At 37.0% G+C, this 27108-nt stretch overlaps 1 protein-coding gene across 11 annotated transcripts in view; it reads right to left on the bottom strand.

Moving 5' to 3' along the window:
- The window catches only part of STAU2 (staufen double-stranded RNA binding protein 2), a 309298-nt gene that overhangs the window by 59799 nt on the left and 222391 nt on the right, over positions 1-27108 (bottom strand). Inside the window, exon 11 of one of the 11 annotated variants that reach the window (XM_049700369.1) lies at positions 5912-7929. The exons of the other annotated variants lie outside the window; for them this stretch is intronic. Coding sequence (XP_049556326.1) covers positions 7837-7929 — 93 coding nt within the window. The 3' untranslated portion in view covers positions 5912-7836. Of the gene's footprint in view, positions 1-5911; positions 7930-27108 lie in introns of those variants that run through there. 11 annotated transcript variants of the gene reach the window in all.

A 27108-nucleotide genomic window follows, 5' to 3' on the forward strand; every position in this document is an offset into this window, starting at 1 on the left:
GCTTCCACATTCTGGTTATTATGAATAATGCTGTATGGGTGTACAAATAACCCTTTGAGTCCCTGCTTTTAATTCTTTTGGGTATATACCCAGAAGGGGAATTGCTGGCTCACATAGTAATCCTATGTTTAAATTTTTGAGGAACTGCTACACTGTTTTCCACAGCAGCTGCATCATTCATTTTTACATTCTCTTCAACGGTGCACAAGGGTTCCAACTTCTCCACATCCTTGCCAACACTTATTTTCTGTGTTTTTGACAGTAGCCATCCTTATGAGTAGGAAGTAGTAGTACCTTACTGCAGTTTTTTTTTTTCCGGTACGCGGGCCTCTCACTGCTGTGGCCTCTGCCGTTGCGGAGCACAGGCTCCAGATGCACAGGCTCAGCGGCCATGGCCCACGGGCCCAGCCACTCGCTGCATCCCACATGTGGCATGTGGGATCTTCCTGGACTGGGGCACGAACCTGCGTCCCCTGCATCGGCAGGCGGACTCTCAACCGCTGCGCCACCTGGGAAGCCCCTTACTGCAGTTTTTACTTTCATTTCCCTAACGTAAGTGATGCTGAAGATCTATTCATGTGCTTATTGGCCCTTTGAATACCCTCTTTGAAGAAAAGTCTACTTAAGTCCTTGGCCCATTGAAACGGGCTGTTTGGTTTTCTGTGGTTTGTATCCTCTGATTTTAAACTCACCATGTTCTACCTCCACCTCGCAGGAGAATATATTGGCGGAAGTGAATTAAGTGTCCTCAGACGATCAGGAAGCAGGACGTGGGGAGGAAGGTAGGAACTTCATTAATACATGATTAAGGGAAAAAAAAAAATACAGAAAAGGATCTGGGCCAGGTTCACCTGGCATAAGGTCTTCAGGTTAAAAAGACTGTACACTTCCAGTAATGATCACAACAGTCAAGGTGTCTAGCTCTTGAATCATACCGCTCCACTACGCATTATACGTGATGTATCCTGGGATCACCCTTCATCCTCCTCGTGGACATGGCCTCTGCCCTGTTTCTATATCAGAGCTCCTGTGTCCTATCTTGTTCTTCCTCTCACTTTGAGGGGGCATATTTTCAAGGAGGTTTTTGAGAAAGGGGGCACAGAGGTAAATATTTTGAGACTTTGCATGTCTGAATCTATCTTTATTTGGTTCACTCATTATTGATGGATAGTTTGAATTGGTAGAGAATTCTAGTTGGTGACTCTTTTCCTTCAGAATTCTGAAGGAAATTAGAATTTCCTTTGTTGAAACTTTGTTTCAGTGTCACCTTCCTGCTCTGCTTTTCGGAAACCCAAAGCCATTATGATTTCTGAGCCTTTACATGTGATCTCTAGAAGCTTGTAGTTCTTCTTCTTGTCCTCAATGTTGTGAAGTTTCACAATGACATGCTTGAGTGGGGAGCGATTTTCACCCATTTCATCATGCACTCTGGGTTTTTTCAATATGGAAACTCCCTTCCTTCTTCTCTGTACTGTACTCTAGTTTTTGAGACTCATAATATTTGGATGTTGGACCTCTTTTGTTTTCCTACTTTTATTTTCCATCTCTTTGTCTTTTTGTTCTGCTTTTTGGCAATGTTCCTCAACTTTATTTTCTAATCCTCTTATTAGCAAACAAAAGCATATTTCTGGGAAATAGCATCATCATATTTGTACACCACATGGCAATAAAGAAAAGGGAACACCTTCTGAGCAAGAGTTTTAGGCCAAGTATAAAAGGAAGATGGGGCGAAATGCTAGCAAGAGCAGCTGTAGCTGTAAGACCAGGTGAAGTTATTATTAGCGCAGTGTGTGGCAAGGGCTATTGTATTTCTTTGGGTCTACTGAATGGTCAGCTTTACCCAATTGTTCTCTGCTCATGGGACTTGTTATAAAATTTCTCCCCCTGGGAATTCCCTGGCAGTCCAGTGGTTAGGACTCAGCGCTTTCACTGTCAGAGGCCCGGGTTCAATCCCTGGTCAGGAAACTAAGATCCCGCCAGCCATGTGGCCAAAAAAATTTCTTCCCCAAAGACCCCACATTCCAACATAAGAACAGAAATTTCTATCAGTAGTAACATCTTGGAATGTTTTTGCCTTTCAAAGAATTTGTTCATTTCATATAAATTATTGAATTTATTGCCATAAAGCTGTGCATATTTCTTTATTATCCTTTTAATGATTGTAAAATCTGCAGTAATGTTACCCCTCATCCCTGAGAGTGGAAATTTGTGTCTTTTCTCTTTTTGTCCTGACCTCTACTCTGGCCAGGGGTTTATCAATTTTATTGATCTTCAAAAACCAGGTTTTGGTTTCACTGATTTCCTTTTTTCTTTTTGTTTACTATTTCACTGAGTTCTCCTCTCATCTTTGTTATTTCACTTATTCTACTTTGGGTCTATTTGCTTTCCTTCTTTTAATCTTTGGAGGTGAAAGCTGAGGCCATTGATCTGAGACCTTTTTTTCCTAATATATCACTTAGTGCTATAAATTTCCCTATAATTACTGCTTTAACTATGCTGACAAATTTTAATGAGTTGTATTCTTGTTTTCATTCAATTCAAAATACGATCTAATTTCCCTTGTGATCTCTTCTTTGACCCATCCATTATTTAGAAGTGTGCTTTTTAGCTTCCAAATATAGGAAAATTTCAATATATTTTTCCTTTATTAATTTTGAATTTAATCCTATTGTAGTAGAGAACATAGTTTGTGACTTGAATCCCTTTAAATTTATTGAGGCTTGTGTTATGGCCCAGAATATGGTTTGTAGAGGTGAATGTTCCATGTGTACTTGCAAATAATGTGTATAGTGTTCAGTGGAGTGTTCTGTAAATGTCAGTTGGGTCAAGGTGGTTGATAGTATTTAAGTTTTCTATACCCTTACTGATTTTCTGTCTACATGTTCTCTCAGTTATTGAGCAAGGGGTATTGAAGTCTCTGACTATAATTGTAGATTTGTCTATTTCTCCTTGCAGTTCTAACAGTTTCTGCTTCATAAATGTTGAAGCTCTGTTAATAAGTGCACAAGCATTTAGGATTGTGTCCTCTTGATGAACTGGTCTACTTATTAACATGAAATGATCTTTTTTTTTAGTTGGAAAACCCATTTTATTTAACATCTTTACTGGACTATAATTGCTTTACAATGGTGTGTTAGTTTCTGCTGTATAACAAAGTGAATCAGCTATACATATACATATATCCCCATATCTCCTCCCTCATGTCTCCCTCGCACCCTCCCTATCCCACCCCTCTAGGTGGTGGTCACAAAGCACCGAGCTGATCTCCCTGTGCGATGCGGCTGCTTCCCACTAGCTATCTATTTTACATGAAATGATCATCTTTATCTTTGGTAATAATCTTTGTTCTAAAATCTACTCGTCTCATATTAATATAGCCATTTCAGCTTTCTTTTGATCTTCTTTGAATATCTTTGAGTGCAGAGAACAGACGGCCATGTATATAGAACAATCATCTCTATAAAATATCTGACAAAAGTCATAACATCAATACATTAACAAGTTCTGTGTGGTTGAAAATATGACACAGGGCAGTGTGATTCCCCAGACTGGCAGTATCAGCACCACTTGGGAACTCGATAGAAAGCAAATTCTCCGGCTCCACTCCAGACCTACTGAATCATGATTTCTGGAATGGGACCCAGAAATCCGTGTTCTAACAAGTGTACCTGGGAATTTCCAGGCTTGCCCAAGTTTGAGAGTCATTGCCTAGAGTCCGCTCTCACTTCTGATTCTGGATGAAAATACTGGATGAAAATACTTATTGGTGGTAGGGAGGTGAACCCAAAAAACATTTCTCAAGCTAGAAGGGTATTTCTGCAACCTTACATTTATATAACATTGCCCCAACCAAAGGCCTGTTTTTGAATTAGTTATATAATAATACTCCTGATTAAAGTGTAATAACAGAATAAATAACTATAGAAAGAACTAACATTTGTTTTAAATAGGATCATATTTCAGGAATATGGGGAAACATTCATTGCTCTGAGTTTTCAGCAATGATTTTTTTTTTTTTTTTTTTTTTTTTGCGGTACGTGGGCCTCTCACTGTTGTGGTCTCTCCCGTTGCGGAGCACAGGCTCCGGACGCGCAGGCTCAGCGGCCATGGCTCACGGGCCCAGCCGTTCGGCGGCATGTGGGATCTTCCCGGACCGGGGCACGAACCCGTGTCCTATGCATCGGCAGGCGGACTCTCAAACACTGCGCCACCAGGGAAGCCCTCAGCTATGATTTTTAAAGGTAGGAAATGCTGCTTGTGGTAACATCATAATGAATTGTCACTGCATGTGACTACCGAGTCTTGGGGATGAATCAAAGTGCAGGATGACTCAAGAATTCCCTCCTCGACACAAGAGGGAAGAGATATGGGAACATATGTATATGTATACCTGATTCACTTTGTTATAAAGCAGAAACTAACACACCATTGTAAAGCAATTATACTCCAATAAAGATGTAAAAAAAAAAAATTCCCTCCTCTTCAAACAACTCTACAGGGCAGAACTTTTGTTTCCCTTAAGGTCTAGTACAGAAGGTAGGTCATTTTCTCAGTGAAGTTTCCTTACTGTGCAGTTGGTCTGTGTATATATAGTCTTTTGAGTGCTATCCCACACAGGTGGGATTGTTCTTCCTTTTATATAAATGTACTTTTTTACCTTTCTGCTGCTGCTGCTAGTCTATACCACGTATAAAGCTCCTCTCAGGTGCAGGGCTGCACTCGGTTCTTTATACACATGATCTCATCTAATGCCCACTATCACTCTGCCAGGCAGGTACTACATTCCTCATTACTGACAGGCAGAGCGGCTGACCTGTGCTCGTACTGCCGGGGAGTCTAGGTGAGGTGGCAGATTTCTCCCTGAATCCAAATCCAAGAGAATTCCCACTGGGGCCACCACAGCTACTAGTTATAACTTCAAAACATAAAGAACAAAGGAAAAAGACTCATGATCTAAAAAAACCTCTTTTTTTTTTTTTGAGTTCAAAAATGTAATACACATTTGAATGGTAAACAAGTTGGTTTATTTCAGCATACATGACATATTTCTAGGTATGAAAGGAATCCAAAGGAAAGAGAAGAAAGTCCTTGCCTTGGCACTTTGTAAACTTACTACATGTAAACACATACCCTCACGCAAACACCCTAAACCAAAAAAGTTCTTTTAAGAAACAGTAGCAGAAGTCATTTCAGTAAATAACCTTTCATTTAATACGGTCTAGACTACGTATTTGCACGAAATGTACTCAGTTTTATTTTTAACAGAAGTCTTTTATTTAGGTTACAAGCTATATATACTACTTAATTTTTTCATAGAAAGATCAAGACTCGTGAACTGCGGTATAGAAATTTTATCATATAGCAACAATTGAGGACTGCAATATTTTTATGTATAGTTAATTGATTTGAACCACTCACTAAATAAAACTTACGAACTTCATTTTCAGGATCACACGAAGAATTGGGTGCAGATTAAATGGCGCTATTTAGCCAACTGGGACGGCTTAATTGGTGGTTTTCTCGACAAAGAATGGTAAACAGAGCTCCCATACCTTTTCTAATTTCCTTGTATCAGAACCAAAAACAATATTTAATATTTGCTTTGTACCTTCCACAAGAAACTTTTTAAAAAGCCCCATGCACAGAGTGGTCAGTGGTCAGCGGTCAGCGGAAGAATTTAAAAGCCTAAAACAAGAAACAACTTTGGAGGATAGAGTGGTTGGTCTTCCCTTTTTGGCATCTATTCTTAGTAGCATAAAAATGGAGTTACAGAAAAAGTGTTTCAACATGCTGATAAAAGATTAAAAAGGATCACTTGGCTTGAAGGAATTTTAACAACATAACATTAAGAGGAGAGGAGGCTGTAAAGTAAAACCAAAAAGCATGTCCACAAGAACTTGAAGAAATCAGGAAAAAAAAAAACAAAAAAAACCCAAACCAACCCTCACAACTTGTCTAGACAATCATGAACAATCATTGACTCGGTTTGTTATAATGTCAAATTCACTTCTCTTAAAATATGTGATTTATATGTGACCATTTACACAGCTCTTATCTATAATTTCAAAGGTGATCAGTTCAAACTTTAATGAATTTTCTTGATACTGAATTTTTAAACCTTTGAAATCTTATATTTCAGTAATTTACTATTAACTTAACATTTAAGCCAAGCTGCATGATCTAGAGAAAATGCAATCTCTTCTGATGATTAAATTTCAGTAATTGAACATAAAAACATTTGGAACAAGAAGGACTGTATAAATGAACTGTCAGCATATATTACAACATTACAGCGTTGCTTAGGTAAGAAAATGCTCCTTGAAGAAGCTGGCACAATAAGCAGCCGCTTGGAAAAACAGAGGAAGTGAGCTATCACTGCAATAATGAGGAGGAATTCCATTAAGGCTCCAGGCCAGGTATGTGAAGGAGGTGTGATTGATATGCGAGACTCAGAGATTCACTGTGTGGGACATTCTAAGGCCATGCCTACATGCATCGAACGTAACGCTGTATTTGGTATCAGAGTCTGACTGAAGTGGCGTTTACAGAGTCATTACTCTGGCTCTTTACTTTTAAATGCTAAGGGTTTTGTTTCAGCCATGCCGTCAGCAAGGGAGCAGTTTTTGCAAGGAAACGAAAAATACAGTCATGTCCAGAGTTAGTCTCACATTAAGATGCCATTAGTGTTCACTTTTAGTGTCAACGACAATTTAAAAGGCTACATTTCATACAAAGTCAGGGATGACAATGACCATGAGCTCATCAAGTCCCCATGTTCCTATCAGTAGGTCCCTTCGGATACTGCTAATAAATGGTAAGATTTTAGAAGCCAGCATAATGACATGATAGAAAAACAAATTTAAAAAATTTGATATTTATGAGTACAGGAGTATGGAAGAAGTCATTGTTTTGAAGCTGCTTCTAGAATTGCTACAGAGCATTGGAATTTAGTTCAAGTTAACGTAACTTCCTTGAAATGTTAAAAGGCAAAGGTTAGTTCCAAATCTATATTTCTAGTGTAAGTGATCATATAATGGAATACAGGTCAGCTGGATGGATTTGAATATTTTCGGTCTTTAAAACATTCTTTCTGGAATACAAGTGAAATCTAGCACAGTAGAACCTTGTTAATGTACGACTTTTTATTACATGAATTCTGATATAGGGACGGCTAAATAATGTTTTACCAAACCCACCTATAAGGTGGACGTTAGTCCCATTTACCAACACCCAAGTTATAGAGAAAAGGTTCTGCTTTTCTGTCTCCTGCACGCACAGAAGAGGGAAGCAGCCTGGGACCCCTAGTTCTGCTACTAGCTCATTGTGTGACCCAGTTAAGGCAGTCAGCTCTCAATGGCAATTAAAAATGCAAAAACTACGCACGCTGGAGGTTAGTTTAAGGTTGCCTACAAAGTTTTCTCCAATAAAATAAGGTTTGACAACCGGCTCTGACAGAAGTAGAAGACATAACCTTAAGGTATTTGCTTTTTCCATACCCTGTTAATTATTTAGTAATTTTACATCATAATTGTACTTCATCCTTCCTCCAAGACCAAATTCAGATGGACACGTCCTGAATCCCATGGGCAAAAGCAGCAGCATGGCAGCCAGCACTGCCAGGACAGTGCCTGTTATTTGAATTCATGACGCCATCCTCAACACCAGCAACTGGCATTACAGGCAGTTTCTAAAATGTTGCTCTGTTTTGCTTTTTAGAGAACTACATCCCTACACTTTTAAAATAATAATTTGTTCTAAAATGATTCATCAGTTTAATATGATATAGAGCCATTGACTCTCTTCTCCGCACCATTCCGTGGACTTAGGAGACGGTCCTCAGCCCTCGAGTTTACAGTCCAATGACCAGGTGGCTCCAGGAGAGAGGTGGAAAGTGCATGGAGGTTCAGGAAGGGAGGGCTCTGAACCAGCCTAGAGAATTAAGAAACATGCTTCTGGATAACGGTGACCTCTGCAATGGGATTTCAAGAACCAGTATAACTATGAAAGGAAAAGCAAGAACAAAATGAAGAGTCAGGAAAGCCCGAGGAAAATTACGTGGTCTGGCCAAAGCCGGAGTGTCTGTGGGATAGCTGGGAGGAGAGGCTGGTAAGGAAGTTTGGGGTATACCGTTGAGGATCTTTGATTCTTCTGATAAGGAGTCCAGGGAGGAAAAAAATGGAGGCCAGGCCTCTCTCCACGGCCAACTAAACTGAAACTGCATCAACTAAGTACATGACACACTGTCATTCCGTTTGTTGACTGTGTGCTCTCAGTGAGAACAGGAATCTTGTGTGCTGGCTCCTGAATCTGCAGGGCCTGCCCCTAACAAATACCTAAATTTTTGTTGAATAAATAAGTAAACGAACAAATAACTAAATCTATTAATTACAGGTAAATGTGAAGTTTTAAATTTTACTATTAGTATATCTCTTCGTGCAAATAAATTTCTATGTGATTTATTTCAAGTAAATGAGCACCTGAATAATTCAATGGCGTTTTCTTTCCTCCACATTACCTCCTTTCTAGGTTACTCAAAACATTATATAAATAGAGAAAAATTAACAAATTTTATGTGCAAGGAGTTGAAGTTGTAAGCTTGTACTAGAGACTGGTTTTGCATATTATTAACTATCTATTTGTATTAAAAGCAAAATAATTATTTTACCAAACATGACCTCTAATAACAGAAAATGCTCTCTCAGTTTCTCCTGAAAAATATCTATTCTCCAGATCTGCTTTTAAAAGGTTGTTTTAAGCTAGAAATCCAAGAAAATCTCTTACAATGGTCACAGAAAACCGTATCTAATATTTCAGAATTTCCCTCTCTCATTGGCCATTGATTCTTGAAATTGGTGGCACTGACAAATGTAATCTGCTCTTTCCCCCCAACCTGTGGCATCGTTCAAACAAGGAAGTATTTTAATAGAGCCACAGCTTAAGAACTCTCTTGTCCATCAAGCTGCCAGTGCTATCCATACGGCGGTTAGGGAAATGATGCAAAGAACTTCCTTTTGAAAGAATTCTCCAGAACTTACTTCTGGGAAGGACCTTGGGACTCAGTGCCTGCTATTCACTCTGGTGGGTGGTGGGAGTGGAGGTTGGTTGTATTGATAGAAGAGAGGAACCCTGGTGTTTCCTCCCCAAACTGAAAACCGCTGTCACTGGAAATTAATAAAGAGGTGACCAGACGGCTTATGAATTTTCTGTAATAATAGAGGGGGCTCCCAAACATGGCAGTGATTACGGATGAAGAATGTACTTTTCTCTCCTTTCCCGTAAACACCCTGGAGTGCCCTTCTTTTTGATAAAGAGGGTGAGAGGGGATCTGATTTGTTTGTTTGTTTAATGTCCCACTCTTGCCTCTTCCTGCCGCACTCTGCAACGTGAAAAAGAACACTTTTCTTGCCAACTGCACATGTAAACCATCTTGGCGCATCTTAAGAGCTTTAAATATATCTGTACAAGGCAATATTGTGGCATTATTATCAATGCTGAACAGTGGTTTAAATAATCCTAGACCAAATTAGCTTGATTCAGATTAACAGCTGATACAGCAAGAGAAAACCAACATTTGGCATCTAAGAAAGGAGAGATTAAAGTTACTTAAAAACCAGAATATAAATTCTCATTAGGTACAACCTATATATAACATAAAGATGAATTCATGCTTTATAATGAATCATAACTTATATTAACTGTGATGAAATATTTGGGAGAATCAGTGATTCTGAAATGTAAATTTGCTTATCTAATTTGGGAAAAAAATCAGTTTACTATAAAGAAAAAACATTCTGTGTGATGCAAATATTTAATCCAGGCAAAAAACAGTTTCAGTTTTGTGGCACAAAGTTTGTACTCAGTAAATGTTAAGAAATATATGGGTGAAAGAATGAAAATTTTACCATAAACACTTTTTGTCCTTTAAAAGAACAACGGGGTGATGTAAGTGTACTCTTATACAGAGTATGCATTTTTAAATTACCTTTATATACAAACATAATTTAAAATTCCAAATAAAAAGATGGGACTAAAGTCAGAAAACAACATATATATTTTTTATATTTTTACTGTGCTATTGACATCATGTTTGCATCCAGTTGTGAATGTTCAAAGGTTAAAAAAAATGTACAAGTTTCCTAGTTAGTAGACGGAATTCATCATAAAATAGCTTTTGATTACAAAGAATCCAGCGTTTATGTCTCTGCTAGTCCAAGGAAATAAAGTTGTAATAAAGGAAATAGAGCAGTAATAAATTCCTCCAAAGCAAAGGTAAATTGACCACTCAAGCCATATCTCTAAAAATCACCTTGAGGTTAAATTGGGAAGAAATATGAGGAAACGGGAAATTAAAGATCAGTCTTTTAAATTTGAGGTCTCCTCATTGACAGTGAAAGATTCAGTTACTTAAACTGTTTTTCGCTTTTTCATTTATGAGTTGCTTTTAACAATATTTCATTCCTCAACAGAGGAAATAAGGAATGCTCTTAAAAGAGAAAAAAGCTATACCAGGCTATTAAAATCTTCGCTAAGAAAAATAAACAAATCAAGATTGATCTCTTGGGTTTCTCAGGAGTTCACCGATTCCAAATCTTCACATAAGTTTCAAAAGGGAAGAAAACAATAAAGCTTCTCTATAATACAATGCTTAGTAACTCACGGGGGCGGGGGGGGGGGTTGCAGGGGTTACTAACAGTGGAAATTTGTAAAATGCATTTGCCTATAATTAAAGTAAGTACAAGTTGAAATGAAAATCCAAGTTCCTATCCCCCAGTACTGAGAAGTATGGGTCAATTTTTTCTACCAATTCTTCAGAGATTTTCTAGAATAGTTTTTAAGAAAAGATTGTGCTCTTAGCAATACTTTGGCAGAAGGGATTGTGGGATGGGGAGGGGGCGTGGGGATGTATGTGTGCACGTGGCTGATTCACTTTGTTGTACGGCAGAGACTAACACAGTATTGTGAAGCAATTATACTCCAATAAAGATCTATTAAAAAAATAAAAAAAGAACAGCAATGTAACTATTAAATATGTCTACAGAGCAAATGCAAGGGGGACCTCGTCTACATTTAAGCACACTGGCAAGTTGCTTCTTTTTCAGGAGGTCTTCAGTGTTAGTGACTGATAGACCAAATGAAAAAGATAAAAAATATTAATCACCTTGCTGAAAAAAGACTGGTTATTTCCCCTTGTTTTAAAATTCTCTCCCTGCTTCTTTTAAAATCCACCAAAAAGACACAGTTTGCTATAAATGTCACACAAATGGAATGGATAAATAGTTCAGTACAACCGAAGGAGGTCTTAATCTAATGTACCGTTGTTGTCTGTCAGCTAATCTCTCCTGGTTTAACAATCTGAGTTTAACTGCTTCATGATGAATGAGACAGGGTGCAAATGACCTGAGTGTTTCAGCCCATAAAACAGGCTTAGGGAAATAAAACTTGCAAATTTGATCACCAGCCTTAGATTGGCCATCACTGGCGATACAGTTAGGGTTTCAACAGAGGCGAACAGTTTTAAAGAAATTATCTAAGTGTAATATTGGGTAATGAAATGCCAATAATTTACATTTAAAGTACCATTTACCCCAAAGCAGCCTCCTATCGGCAAGATTTGCCGTTAGGTAACTGAAGTTCGGCAGCTCTGAACTGAAAGGCGGTGAGCTGATGGTCGGAGGACCCACTGAGGCTGAGAGTTCTGTAGACTCAGTTTTCAGAAAGTTTCTCGGGAGCATTAACATGTAGCCGCATTAAGCAAAAAAGACTCCAGTTGTTAACAGCAGTAGGTCTATTGTTCTAGAAAAAATACATTTCAGGAGGTTCATTATCAAAGAAAGAGGATGGGGGAATCTTTTTTGGCATTCTGCATATAAAATCTTCTCAAAAAGACATCTGCAGTTTAAAAAAATTCCACCTACTTTTACTACTACAACCCTTGTTAATTTTCTACAGTTCTCTGCTCTGACTTAAAAGTCATTTCCTTAAGAAAACAGATGACAGACAACTTGAGTGACTGATTATATTGTGCCATCACTTTGTTTTTCTCCGAGGCCTTGGTTTAAGAGGATGGATGTTAGTGTAAATGACAGAAAGGGGAGCTTTGCATAAGATTTCACTTCTGTTCAAAGACAAGCTAATGTAACCTCACTGCGGTGCAATCAACTTGACAAATGGACACCGTGCAACCCTCTGCCTCTCGCTGAAACCCGAGAGCCCGATTTACACAATGTTCTCCCTGTAGATGGAAAAAGACTTCATGCTGCTAGGCTGTATAATGGGTTGATCTGATAATTCTCTGCATGTCATGAAATTTGATAATATGGAAGTGAAATGCATCTCAAAGAATGAAGCAAGTTAATGAACTTATAAAACTACACTTAAGTCTTTTAAAGCCAGAATAAACAGAAAAAGGGACTTAGCTCAAACCAAAGCGAGAAAATGTAGCAGTCCTCATGCCTAACTCTGCCGTCAATTAAGGATATGTGGAGAGATCCCAGCTCTACCGAGGACAGCTCTATTTAAACAATTCAATATAATCTGTAGACCTTGTGCGTCTTATCTTTACCATCATATTTTGCCAGCCCTCAGTTCTTTACCTCAAGAATTTTACATTACTTTATCCTGTTAAATCATGTCCCTGGAAACTTAATATTTTTCCTTTTAAAGTGGGAAATTTCTGAAAGAGTTTATAACTACTACCATACTTTACTACTATGTTTTACAATGACACTACTAAAATTTGCAAACTTAACAAATAGTTCATCTGGAGATTTAAACATATCCTAAACCAGTTATGGACACACACACACACAAATCAGGGCTTCATAAGAAATATAAACTTTTGCTTTAAAGACACAGTATAAATTCTTACTTATTCAAAGCATGAATGTTTAGATAAATTACTTTGAAAAGAAAACGCTCTGTAGTGAAACTGTCTGTTGGTATTAATGCTTGCAAATAAATACCACGAATGTAAACTGCCATCAGAAGCAGTTTTAACACATGTACATGTTGAACGAGGTAGAATTTTAGTCTTCTGTTTACTTTGCTGTTGTCACAAATAAAAAAAGCACTTATGAAAACATTTCATGCTGAAGTGAATGGATTTCAACAGCTGCTGATTTGGTGACATGGAGAACCCCAGTGGAGACATCCTGCTGAATTAACGTTTTGGAAATGTTAAAAAGAAACTTCAAACAGACCTCGTTTAGCAGGCGGTCAAAGATTTTGCTCAGTGGGGATCATGTGAAGGCTAGCAGAGCAGTCACTCAGCCATGAATCAGACTTGTCAATAGTTGCCCATTTTCTCAACAGGTGATTCGAAAAGGCACACAGTCTATTTCCCCTAACGTTTCTGTGTGTGCTTGCACGAAAAAAAGTTACCCTAGGCTTCAGCTCTGACATTATTTAGGAAGGCACAGAATGCACAGTGTGCACAGTTGGGGAAATTGTAGTTTAAGGGATTTAAACACATTTAAAATTTTTTTGTACTTATGTTCTTTTCTAACCCAAAATATTTAGCTAAGCTATATTTAAAATCTACTGTTTTTCAAACCAACGTTTACGCTAAGTTAGAAATCTAGAACAGATTCGATCAAAGAATTATAGAACAGCAAGGGATCTTGGAGATAACAAAGATCAGGCCCCTAGTTTTACAGATGAGGAAACTGAGGCCTACAACGATTTAGTAGAGATTTAAGTAATCTGTCAGAGATCACATATGTATTTCTTGATGTCTTAGAACTTAGAATGTCCATCTGCTGAGTCCCAGCTCCACATTCATTATACTTACTTACCCTTAAGAAATAAATCAGATTTAAGCTTCATTTAGCAATGTAAAAATACTTAAGGAAAGAAACTGTTAAGCTGGGCAAGATCTCATAGTTCAGCGTTTTCCTGATGTGGCATGTTTCGATTTTTTTTTTTTTTCTTTAAACTGGCCACAAAGAGAGTTAATGGAAAATTCCTTCCCCACATCACCAAGAAGTCGGGGTGGAGCGGGGGGGTGAAAAGAGGGCCCGTACCAAGCTTTGTTTCCAACTCTCAACATTTAAGAGTTTAGTCCAAATATAGAGTACAAAAATAATAAAGCGTTTCATTGTTACTGATTCAGATTGGCATTGTAAACTGTGCAATACAAGCTACTATTATGTCAGAAAATTACCAGGTATCCATTAAATGAGCCCAGACTATTTTCTATTGTTCAAGGATTTTTCTGTTGTTTTTGAGAGCCGAAGTACAGAGTTCAGTGAAAGTTCTCAGAGGTGGCTCCATTGTCATAGCGATGCTCACCAGCTTAGTCAATCTCACCTACTGCTCCCATCAATACACAGTCATTACCAACAAAAGCGAAAATAGAACCTGAGGCTTAGTTAACCATCTCATATTGGCAAGATGTACCCTGTTGGAAAATACTTTCCACATAATTCAGAGACAAAAATTAGGAGGAATCATAAGTAAATGACAATCCCATAAACAGACACACACAACCAGAGGGCCCAAGTTCACTAATTCTTGTTATCAAAATTTACCTTTTAGAAGTTTAACTCCTCATATGGTAAGAGGAAACAGGTACTCTAATACTAAGGTTGATGGGAGTATAAAAGACAGATTGGGTTTATATATCAAAATGAAAAATGTCCTCATCCTTTGACCCAGAATTCCCACATATAGAAATTAACCTTGAAAGGAGATAATTCAACAAGCAGGGAAAGATATATGTGTAAGGATTTCCGTAGCAGTTATTTTTTATGGTAGTACAAAGTTGGAAATTAAGTTAAATTAAAATTTTAAATTAAAAATTGGCAAGAAAATAAAGGTACATACGTACAACAGCATATATGCAGCTGTTACACATGGGCATTCACTTACTATAAAGCTACAATAAAACTATTAAAAATCACCATTCATTTAATATAAAGTACAGTAATATTAGCATATAGACTGACAAATTGATTCATGGAACGGAATAGAGAGCCCAGAAATAGATCCACACTTATTTGGTCACTTGATTTTCAACAAAACATCAAAGTAATCCAACTCTGTTAGGATTCCCTAACTGAACACGACATGTAAACAGACAAACCAACAAACAAAACCTTGACTTCTTCTCTCACCACACACAAAAATTAACTTTAGATCTATCTTAGACCTAAATGTAAAAGCTAAAACTATAAAGCTCTTAGATGAAAAAAAGGAGAATATCTTCACAAATCAGGACCAGGCAAAGGTTTCTTAAAGCAGAGATAAATAATCATAATGTAAAACTTTAAGGAATGCGTCAAAATTAAAAACTTGTGCTCATGAAAATACACTGATAAGAAGATGAATAAGGAAGCCAAAGACTGAGAAAAAAATATTTGCAAAGCATACATGACAAAGAATTGGTATCTAGCATACCAATAAAGAACTCCTATAACTTAATAAAAAGACAAACAACCTATTTTAAAATGGGCAAAAACTTGAACAGACTCTTCACAAAGAAAAATATATGAATGACCAATTAAACACATGTAGAAGTACGCAACATCATTAGTCATCAGGGAACAACAAATTAAAACCATAATGAGATATCATTACACACCCACCATTATGGATAAAATGAAAAGGACACGCCCAATGTTGGCAAAGATGTGCAGCAACTGAACTCTGCACGCGGTTGCTGGGAGCATCTAACGGTGTCTTATATAAAATGTACGCCTGCCCTATGACCCAGCAATTCCACTGTTAGGGATTGATCCAAGAGAAATGAAAACATAGCCATAAAAGACTTCTACAAGAATGTTCATAGCAGCTGTACTCAGGGTAGTTAAGAACTGGAAACGGCTCAGATGTCTATCAAAAGTAGAATGAATAAACAAACTGTGGCCTATTCCTACAATAAAATACTAAACTATTTGGCAGTAAAAAAAACAACAAAAAACCATGGATACATGCAACAACATGGATAAATCCCCAAAATGTTTTGCTGAGTAAAAGCAGCATTACACAAATGAGTGTACACTATATGAGTTCATTTATATAAAGTTCTGCAACAGGCAAAACTAATATATCATGGAATAATACCAGAGCAACGGTTGCCTTTGATGGTGGCGAGGGCTGGGATTTACTGAAAAGGGACCTGAGGGAACTTCTTGTGGTGATGGTAATGTTTTATATCTTGATAGGGGTTTGAGTTGCGCAGGCATATGGTCAGAACTTGTCAACTGGTACACTTTAGGATTTGTGTGTTTTATTGTACGTAAATTTTACCTCAAAAGGAAACAGAGGAACCATAAACAAATACTGAACTCAAGTTAATGACATGCGTGCTAAATTATTGGCGGGGGGAGAGTATAGGAATGTCTGCTCCTTTGAAAGGCATCCCCCCGAAGACAGATTAATAGAGAGATGCTTAAATAGAGACATACATGATGAAGCAAGTATAGTAGTCACAACTGCAAGTGATTTACAAGGAGCACGTACAATTTTTCAAAATAACATTTTTCCAAACTGACATTTTACCTCTACGAATAGATACTTCTTTCATCTTTGTATACAATGAAATTTGATGACTGAATGATTTTCAAGTCCATCTACGGCAAATGTCAAAAGAAGATATAAAATAAAGCTAGCTCAGTCTGATCAGTGGGTCTGAATATTAAAGTCTGTCACATTTTTGAACAATATGAAGATGCAGCAGTAGTTGTATGACCTTCTATTAAAAATCTATGACCTGGCTCAGAGGAAAGACTCTTTTAAAACGATCTGTATTATCAACAAACTGTAAGCCACTTGCACTGTAATTAGAATCTAAAAATTATTAAGAAAAGTTAACTTAAATTTTAATGTAAAGTTTTGTTAACAAGTAACATTTTAAATTTTATAGATTACTGATTTATACGCATACAGAAGGAAAAACAACATTTTTCCAATTGTGCTGTGTCAATAAAATGGAGATAAACAAATCACAAGACACTGTAGAACGCCCAGGGTCAAGTATAATAACATTTTATTATAATCTCAAAGTTCCTTTATCATCTATTTAGAATAAAAACCTTAAGTCTGTTCCCATTTCTAAATTAATATATTCTATTGATAAAAGGAAGAGTTTTTACTCTTATTTGTTGGGTATGATTTTTTATTTGCAATTGAAACAATAAATCTACTTTATATCACATGCTGGGATGGTTGGCTATAACCCAAAATACCCACGTAAGGAAACTGATCTGTTCAAATTAGAAGTGGACTGGTCCCTTTAGGTATTCTAAGCACTAAGTATATTACTATATATAAAATTTGATGAAATATAGAGGAATATGTTTATTCCTCTATGAAATATAGAGTAATAAATTATTGAATTGTAAATTCAATAATTTACAGATATTATATCAAGTATGTTACTTCATATTATAAAAACCATACCACATAACAGGCCTCAGAAGGATTTCTTCATTGTGGTCGGTGATATACTTTCTGCTCTCAGTTATACAAATACTTAGCATCACATGTAAATAAAGTAAAAGTCTCTGCCATTTAATTGGAAATGAGAGGGTTTTTTTTTTTTTTTTTTACTGGTTAATGAGTATAAGAAATGGTTAAAATTTTAAAAAGAAGTTTATTTTAAACATTTACATTTTTCTAACAAGTTATTTTAAAAAATACATATCAGTTACTTTACCAAATGATTTCATTACTTATTTAGTGTCTCCTCTATTTAATGTAATATTATAGAGTCTTCCAGTTATTAAACAAAATGCCAATAAAAAGTCATGCTTTTTTTATTACTTAATTTACCTACATTACCCACATTACCCACATTCAAAGACAGGGGCCCTTAAAATAAATCATAAACTACTAGTAGGAATAAAATAAATCATAAACTACTAGTAGGAATAACTCACAAAGCTCAATATATATAATATATATGTGTATAGTTAACATTAGTTCTTGGGTTTATCTCATGAAAAATGTGACTATAAAATAACAATGATTAAAATATCTCAGAAATTATGTATTCAAATGAGCACTGTCTTATTAATATTCATCTAGGGAAACAACAATTAATGCAGTTGGAGAATTCCATTTTGGAATTGTCTTTCACAAGACTGTCTACCTCAAGTGTATGTGTTCTCGCTCTCTCTCCCCGACACAAACACACACACATACACAGGTACACACATACACACATATGAAGCTGCCTTCTTTTATGATCACACCTTCAGATAACAATAATATTACTTAGCCAACATCTCCAAATAATTTGTAGTTATTTCTAAAAATCAAAGCCACCACAAAAAGTAATAAAATTGCTACCAAAAATGTTTGGAAAATTCTGAAGACATTTCTGAAAGTGGAAACTTACATGTATCACTAAAATAAACGAACATACGCTGCCTCCCAAGATGCTAAGATGACCACTTTGGAGGAATCAACACTTACTGAGATGTATACGCTCTGGAATGTGTGTTTGTGTGTGTGTGTGTGTGTGTGTGTGTGTGTGTGTGTGTGTTTTAACTGCCACATCTGAAGGAAGTGTCAGAATGGAAAGAGCTGGGTCAGATATCAGAAAGCCTGGGTTTGAGTCTCAGCTCTGCCACTTATAAGCTGTGCAAGATTGGGTAAGTCCCTTTACTTCTTTGGGTTTCGATTTCCTCATCTTTAAAATAAGAGTTTATCTAGACCAGCACAGTCCAACAGAAATATAACATGAGCTACATATGTAATTTTTATAGCCACATTTAAAAAGTAAAAAGAAACAGTTGAAATTAATTTTAATAATATATTTTTATTTAACCTGATATATCCAAAATATTATCATTTCAATATTTAATCAATAAAAAGTCATTAATGAGATCTTATACATTTATTTTTGGTACTAGATCTTTGAAATCCTTACGGCACACATCTCACGTGGAAGAGCCACATTTCCAATGCTCCGTAGCCACGTGGGCTAATGATTAACATACTGGACAGCACAGATCTAAACGGTCGCTAACAGTTCTTTCCATTTCAAAAACCTACTATTACTTTGTTGTCAAAATTAATATATTAACAACAGAATTAGTATAAAATTCAGCACAAGCATATGAAAACCATAGATTTAATGCTTCCATGAAGTATCTACTTTCATCAGGAAAGGTTCATTAATTTCCTATTTTATCTGGCATTTTTTAAACTCCAGATGATTCTTCCCAACACTGAACGATCATTAAGAAGCAAAGAACTGGCAATTATCTTCTGGGCTCAACGCCACAGAGAGTGGGTTACTTAATCTATTAAATTGGCTTAAGTCTCTTAGTAATTGCCAAGTCCCCATTTCATACTATATGAGGTAGATTCGGCCTTAATCTGAAGCTTAGATCTTTATGTAATCATAAAAATCGTAAGACTGTTTCTCAAGTGAATAAACATCCAAAATTACTACTACAGTGATAAAGCCTATTTAATTTCTGCTTTGTTTCATTTAGTCTAGATTACTATGGCTATCAGGGTTTTACATTAGTGAACCACAGCACAAGTGAATCAATGTTCAATAGTAGATACCATTGTCAATTCTTGGGAGCTTATTACTGGGAAAGGCCATGTGCATTAAAACAGGTAATAAGGGCTTCCCTGGTGGCGCAGTGGTTGGGAGTCCGCCTGCCGAGGCAGGGGACACGGGTTCGTGCCCCGGTCCGGGAAGATCCCACATGCCGCGGAGCGGCTGGGCCCGTGAGCCATGGCCGCTGGGCCTGCGCGTCCGGAGCCTGTGCTCCGCAACGGGAGAGGCCACAACAGTGAGAGGCCCACGTACCGCAAAAAAAAACAAAAACAAAGATACAGATAATAATATTCAATTATATTTTCTTAATGATAATTGAGAAAAATGTATAAACTATTAGCTACGTAGTATCATTCATCATTTAGTAATTTAACAGCTGGAGTAGAATCTACTTGCACTACAGGACAACTTTTCAATTATCAATTATACCTGCAACTGACCCCTACACATTATTTCTCTCCAGGTACAACTGTACATCATCTCAATCAGCTTATGAGTTTGTTATACCAAACTTTACAACAATTATACAGATGTACTCTCTGGCATTACTATAATCTTTTGAACCTTCTCTTTCCTCCTCAAATTTATAATAGAATACTAATAGTACACTCAAGTGTTTCTGTATCATTATAAACCATTATATAACAGAATTCTTATTTTTAGTAAGTTGCTAATAAAACATTCCACATGCTTCGTCAAAATATAAAGGTGTTTCTGCGAATCTCTAAAATGTATTTCAACATTATATATAGTGAAAGCTGGTGACATTAATTCACATTTATAGGTGGCAACATAACAACATATCGATCCCTTTAGTAATTAGCATAACATATACTGTGTTTGTAAATGTCCCTATAGGATAGAATCACGTCATTAAGTCAACTTTCTACATGATTTATATTATTTAAGGAGTATTCAGCAGAGCCAAACTGATACATAATATTGTCATTTCTGGAGGACAAAAGGTAAGCGTTATTGCTAACCTGCAGTCACCTATAATTAATTTCTCCAGACAATTATCTTTCACATGTCGGAGGCCAGTGAAGAAAGGAATAAAGGCAGAATCAGGAAACTCTTAATGTTGTGTGGCCCATGCCTAGTGTACGGCCTGGCACTTTGGGGATGCGTAATGTTTGTTGTATGAACGGCCACACAGCATATACACTATACAGTATATCTGTGTGTAAACACTGTGGCTTGCATTCATTCTATCTATAAAGAAACACACATACACACACAGTACATGTACTGTGTAGGCACGTTTCCTTTTTTTTACTCTTACTAGAGAAATTTGTTGGTAAGAACGGTTAATCTGATCCTGAAGTCTGAATCTCAGCTCTCCACGTGGGTGACATCAAAACTCGAGTCTTTTTCCTGCTTTCATTCATTATGCCCTCCATTCATTCATATTTACATAACTGGCATATGATAGGCATGGGGCTGATACAAAAAGACTAAGTTTACCATGAAGACAAACAGACCAATCATTATTGTTTTGTAAACAAAGGAACTGCTATTTGGGGAGATCAAGAAATTTGCCCAAGGTAACCCAACCTGTGAGTACAAGAACCAACTGTCAAATCTCGATCTGTGCGTCTTCCAACTACCCCTAGAGCTGAAACGTACCGAGGCGTGGTACAGGGAACGTGATGGTTAATTTTACGTGTCCAGTTGCTTTATCACACACTAGTTTAGATGTTGCTGTGATAGTATTTTGTAGATGTAATTAATATTTATAAGCAATTGATTTTAAGGAGATTATCCTCGATAGTGTGGGTGGGGCTCATCTAATCAGTTGAAGATCTTAAGAGCAAAATCAGGTTTTCAGAGAAGGAATTCTGCCTCAACCCTATAACAGAATTTCCATCCTGCCAGCCTGCCCTACAGATTTCAGACTCAAGACTGCAACATCGACTCTGTGTTTCCAGCTTTCTGACCTGCACTACAGACTTTGAACTTGACAGCCCCCAAAACTGCATAAGCCGACTATTTAAAATGTCTTTCTCTCTCTCTACGTATACATACTACTGGTTCTGTTTCTCTGGAGAACCCTCACTGATACAAGGAGTCACAGCTAAATATGGAGGCTGGGAAAACATCAAAATGTGGATGATAACGCAAGTCATGGAAGTGGACAGGACACAAAAGGAACCAAGGAAGCATGGGTAAAAAAACTTGGGTACAGCAGCACTTAAGGGGCCAGTAAAAGATAAGGAGTCAAAAGGAAGAGGTAAGTCAAGGGAAAAGAGGGTTTCATGAAGGAGGGAAGCAATCCTGCAGAAAGGTCAAATAGGATGAGGGCTGAGTATAGGCCCCGGTATTTATTTGGCAATTGGTAGGACTATGGTGACCATGGCCAGGGCACTTGTAGTGGTGGTTGGGATGGAAATCATACTGTATTCACTGATTGCCTACCAGTAAGTAAAAGGGTGATAAAGTGCAAAGAGTCTGGCAATGGAGGAAAGGAAGAAAATAATATTAAAGCTCAAAAAGGAAGGTATAGTGGAGGAGGAAGGTTGTTTTTAAATGAGGGAGATACTTGCAAGTTGATGGAAAGAAGCCACTGGAGAAGATAAAGGTAACTGTTGAGAAACCAAGTCCCAGAGGACATAGAAAATCCTAGAATATGGGCTCTAGACATCAGGGGTACGGAATGACTCTGATCAGAAGTGAAACAGCTCTTTGTCTGAGACAAGCAGTGTATAGATAAGAGATCAGTGCTCTCATGGATTGCTCTGGAGCTGGGGCTCCATGCCTTTATTTTATTTATCCTTTTTTTCCTCAGGGAAAGTCAGAGGTGAGGTTATCATTGAGATTCTCTATTAAATTATATATGTGTCTAGTACTATAAGGGATTCAAAAAAGCATGAGGGGGCTTCCCTGGTGGCACAGTGGTTGAGAGTCCGCCTGCCAATGCAGGGGACGCGGGTTCGTGCCCCGGTCTGGGAGGATACCACATGCCGTGGAGCGGCTGGGCCCGTGAGCCATGGCCGCTGAGCCTGTGCATCCGGAGCCTGTGCTCCGCAACGGGAGAGGCCACAGCAGTGAGAGGCCCGTGTACCGCAAAAAAAAAAAAAAAAAAAAAAAAGCATGAGACCTATTCGCTACCAATCTACTTGTCCACCTAATATGGCCTAGTATGTATTTAGCCACTAAACAGACAAAAAGTTTTAACCATTCCTAGAGTTAAATTATAACTAGTATTGGGTTACACAGTATATTGTGGGAAACCTTTAGCAAAATACACTCATTTCTGCCAGTAATTAGTAAAAGTTACTATTGGTCCTCTGCTTTTCATCATTTGTACAAATTTTTAAATAGAAGCTAGAAAGTAAGATTTCTGATACATGGTTTAGTTACAATTCCAGTGATACAGTAACTATATGATCTTAGTGCCCACAAGACCACTATTACAATATATGAGCATGATAAAATAGCACAGCACACTTTAATTTTATTATGTTCAAATGTTTAGAAGACTACACTTGAGACTAGTGATCAGTAAGTCTTCTCTTTTATTATTTTCTTAGCTGTGGATATAAAGTGATTAGACAAATAATATGTAACAATTTTTTTCCTTAAAATATAAAGGGATTTACAGTTTTCTCACATTCCATTAAACTAGGAGATGGGTGGTTAGAGGCTAAAATCTTTAGGTTCTCCAGTGATGCATTAACTAAACCAAAAGGGCAACTTTACTCATTTCAAAATGTTTTATTATAACAGTAATCTTCGAAGGCAAACACAAAAGATTCGACCATGCTTCGATTTTAAAACATAAATAACCAATTTAATGCATCACTAATGGTGTACAATAGATGTCTTCTTGTAGTACCAATTCAAATAAGAGACTGATGTAATCTGCCAGATACTTCAAAGTAACTAATTTGGTAATAAGAAAACACTTCTATTGTGTAAACTTTCCTACTAAAAAAAACTGCGGAAACCTTCCCAGTTGGATATTTACTACATAGAAGTGTTGAACTCTCATTAAAATGAAAACCAGAATTAAGGAATTTACGTCTTAAAAATTTATCTTGAATAACATTAGGCTTTTAAATGGAAATATATCTCTAAACAAAGAAAATAGATATTAATGGCAAAGTGTGACCTATTTTAGAATTGTATGTTTATATTCAATGTATTTAATTTCATATCTTAAAATTTTAAGTATCTATTACATTTGTTGCTATTATGTTATACACCCTATATACACATACTCCAGATGCCTTATCTATGAAATAAGTATAGTAGTACATTTGACTTTTCTATAAATCTTCCCCAGCATGAATAAGTAAAACATTTCCCAGATTCTAAACTTCTGAAGGTAAAGGCTTAGGTCAGTTTCCTGATCATATTGTATTATAATGTTTAACATATTTTTCCAGAGAAAGAACCTTAGACTTCCCTCTGCCTTTCTTCTCCCTTACCTATCATGGAATCCATAATTTCAGCCTTAATAGAAAAAAAGAAGTATGAAATTCAACAAGTATTTCCAAAGCATGTTTAATAAGATTATTGTTTGTTGACCAAGGCCATTTGTAATTTGTCTTTTGGCCCACAAATGTCAAGCAAAATATAAATGTAAATTAAGACATTTTCAATTATCAGTTGTTTCTTCTCCAGGAGCAGCTAATCCTGGGAAAGTACCTATTATTCCACAAAGGAACAAGAGAGAAGGAGTTTCCATTTCTACAGCCACTGAAAGGGGGGTGTCCAGAAGTGGCACACAGGAGATGATTCTTAGGGCTGTTTTCAATGGTATTCAAAAGACCCAAGATCTAATTACCTAATATTTTTTATGGCTAATGATAGAGGGGCAGAACTAACACCCATGATGTTACAGTAGGACTTTACTGCATAATATTTTAGGATATTTGCTCTCAATTAAAGAAAAAAACTAAATGATTTGAACCATGTAATAACAAATTATATTATCAAGAGGGCACTCTATTATTTGTTCCACAGAATTTTAGAGCTAGAAAAAAAAAGGTATTTCTTGAATTAATTTGCTAAATTATTTGTTGCTTAATATTAATTGTTGTATATGTCCTATGCCAGTGAATGAGCCACGACTGCTTTGCACGCTTGCATAGTTTCATGGCTTCTTATGACCTGCTGGATGAGATCCAAATTCTTTGTCCTGGTGTCCAAGACACTTCACGGTCTGATCTCTATCTCTCATTCTAGCCCTTGTTCCCACTAGGATCTGAAGACCAATGCTACACTTTAACCAAAGTGTCCTGTCCCCTCCATGAGCCCCACCCCCGCTACCCACCAGTGCCTGGGCTCATGCTAGCCCAGCTGCCAGACCAAATACCTTTCACTAAATGCCTTTTTTCTCTATCCTTTAGAGGGAAATCTGGTTCATCCTTCTCCTTCTCCAGAGAAGGCCACCTTCTGCATAAAATTTTCTTAGTCAAAATCATTCCTGTCCCACAAGTTTCTTCAACATTTTGCTTCTATTTCTCACAGGCCAGTTAGCTTTAATTTGCATCACAGCCTTTCTTCTAACCACGGTGATCAATCTTTAGGGGCAGCTTCCATTCCTTATATACACCTTGAGACGCATATCATCACACTGCCCTGTATGCAGCAGACATTCAATAAAGGTTTATTGAGTGAATTAACTTTTATGTAATCATAACGTTTTATTCTGGATTTATTCTTACATGAGCAGTCACTGTAGAAACCAGCAGCAAAACCATTACTGCCTATAATCTCCTCTCAAAAGCAAATAAGAGAAATGATTAATCTCTCAATTACAAACTCAGTTGAAGGTGAGACTAGAGATCAGCCTCATTCATAAAATGAGACAGTAGAAGCCCGTAACAATACTGATGCCAGGGACTACGCAAGAGGCCCTGAATGATAGGTTTCCTTGTAACTATGAAAAAGATATACTGCAAATCAAAGCGTGCACGGGACACATCATTTAGCGTAAAATGGGAATGGATATATGGCACACTGAAGTGCTTTATAATGAAGTTTTGTTGAATATATTCTTTCCTACTCTATTGAAGTGGTCAAATTTTAAAACCTCCAAATCAATGAGGCTTAAAGTAATAGCAAGGCTCATTTCCTGGGATGATACATGATTCTCTGTTCAGAGTTCTGTCATCTACATAAATTGAAACGCCTGTAATGGAAGAATTAATAAAATAGGGTTTCCTTTCATGGAACTGACCTAAACAGTGAATCACAATTTGAAAGTTACTCATTTAAAACAACAACAAAACACCCAAGCACCTTGCCTCTGCTTCAGAAAGCAACAGTGTTTTGTTTTGTTTTCATTTTGGCACATAGAGATACTGAATAAATATTTGTTGAATGGATGAATAAATGGCTGCTTAAAAAAAAAATCAGAGTATTAAATAAGAACACTGTCACGAGTGATGCAATGCTAATATCTGAGCGTGCACTTCAGGGGAAGAAACTAAACATTTGTCTCTTGACTGAGATTTGAGAAATGTCCCCGCAACTTTATACTATTTCTGGTTGTGCAGGACTACAGTTCCGGGGAAACTCCACTGCTCTCTGGTGATTCTGGCCTGAGCTTACAAACTTTACTGGGGGAGTCAGTTTCTGTCAGAATAAAACTGCTGCCTTTTCAAAGACATCTGGGGACAAAAGGACACAGTAAAACATATATAAAAAGAAAGAAAAAATACCTCAGAGAAGGGAAATCACTAGCAATGTTAATATTGAAAATAAAAGTGGACCATTATTTGGTGACCCTAACAAAAAAAATCTTTGAATACATACTTTAAACATGCTATTTTGTCTCAGGCTATCCTGAAGCATATTCCCAGTCCCACGTAATTAATGAGCCCTCCAGAAACTTTTTATATTCATGCAACTCAAGAAAGCCACCTACAGTGATATATTGGTTTAAAGAGGACTTCTGAGAGCTTCCTACTAGCTACCACCAGCTACAGTAGCTTGCTTAAAACAGAACTGATCGTTTAGCTCAGAATTCTTCAATAGTTAGTATTTCCCAAGGACTCTTGGGACAAAATTGTGAATGACCACAGTAATTTTCTCTTTAGGATTTTATGTAAATATTTTAGTACTTTACGTGGTGTCCCAAAACATTCATAAATGTTTGCAACCCAAACTCAACACAAGGTATATCTTGACCCTTCCTTCTTCTACTTCACAGGAAACTTTAGGATTATACAGACTATGTATGTCAAATGTATAGAGTGTTTGAATGTTTCAAAATGACGGTTTTAAGGACACATCGCTTAGGAAGAAGTGACAAAGCAGGGTGTAGGAGCCCCGCTGTTCTCTCTCCCTCTGGCAGCTTACTTTTGCCACCTAGTGGGAGGCAGTTTCACAGTTAGGTCTGTGTTTTGCTCGAGGACTGTCTCCTTCCTTTAAGATCTAAGAGCAAACGTCAGCTTCTAAACAGAATATGATCAAACACTTTTCTTTCACATTGGGGGTTTTAGATAGTTTGGGGATAACCTTAAGTAATTTCTCCAAACGGGTCTGTTCCATATCTGTTGGGTTTTTTTCAAGCAGTTAGTTTTCACAACAATGATTAACCTAGAGGATTCAAGGTAAAATAAAATCTTCTTACATAA

This window comes from Orcinus orca, chromosome 17, assembly GCF_937001465.1.
Source record: "Orcinus orca chromosome 17, mOrcOrc1.1, whole genome shotgun sequence".
NCBI classification, from domain to species: Eukaryota; Metazoa; Chordata; class Mammalia; order Artiodactyla; family Delphinidae; genus Orcinus; species Orcinus orca.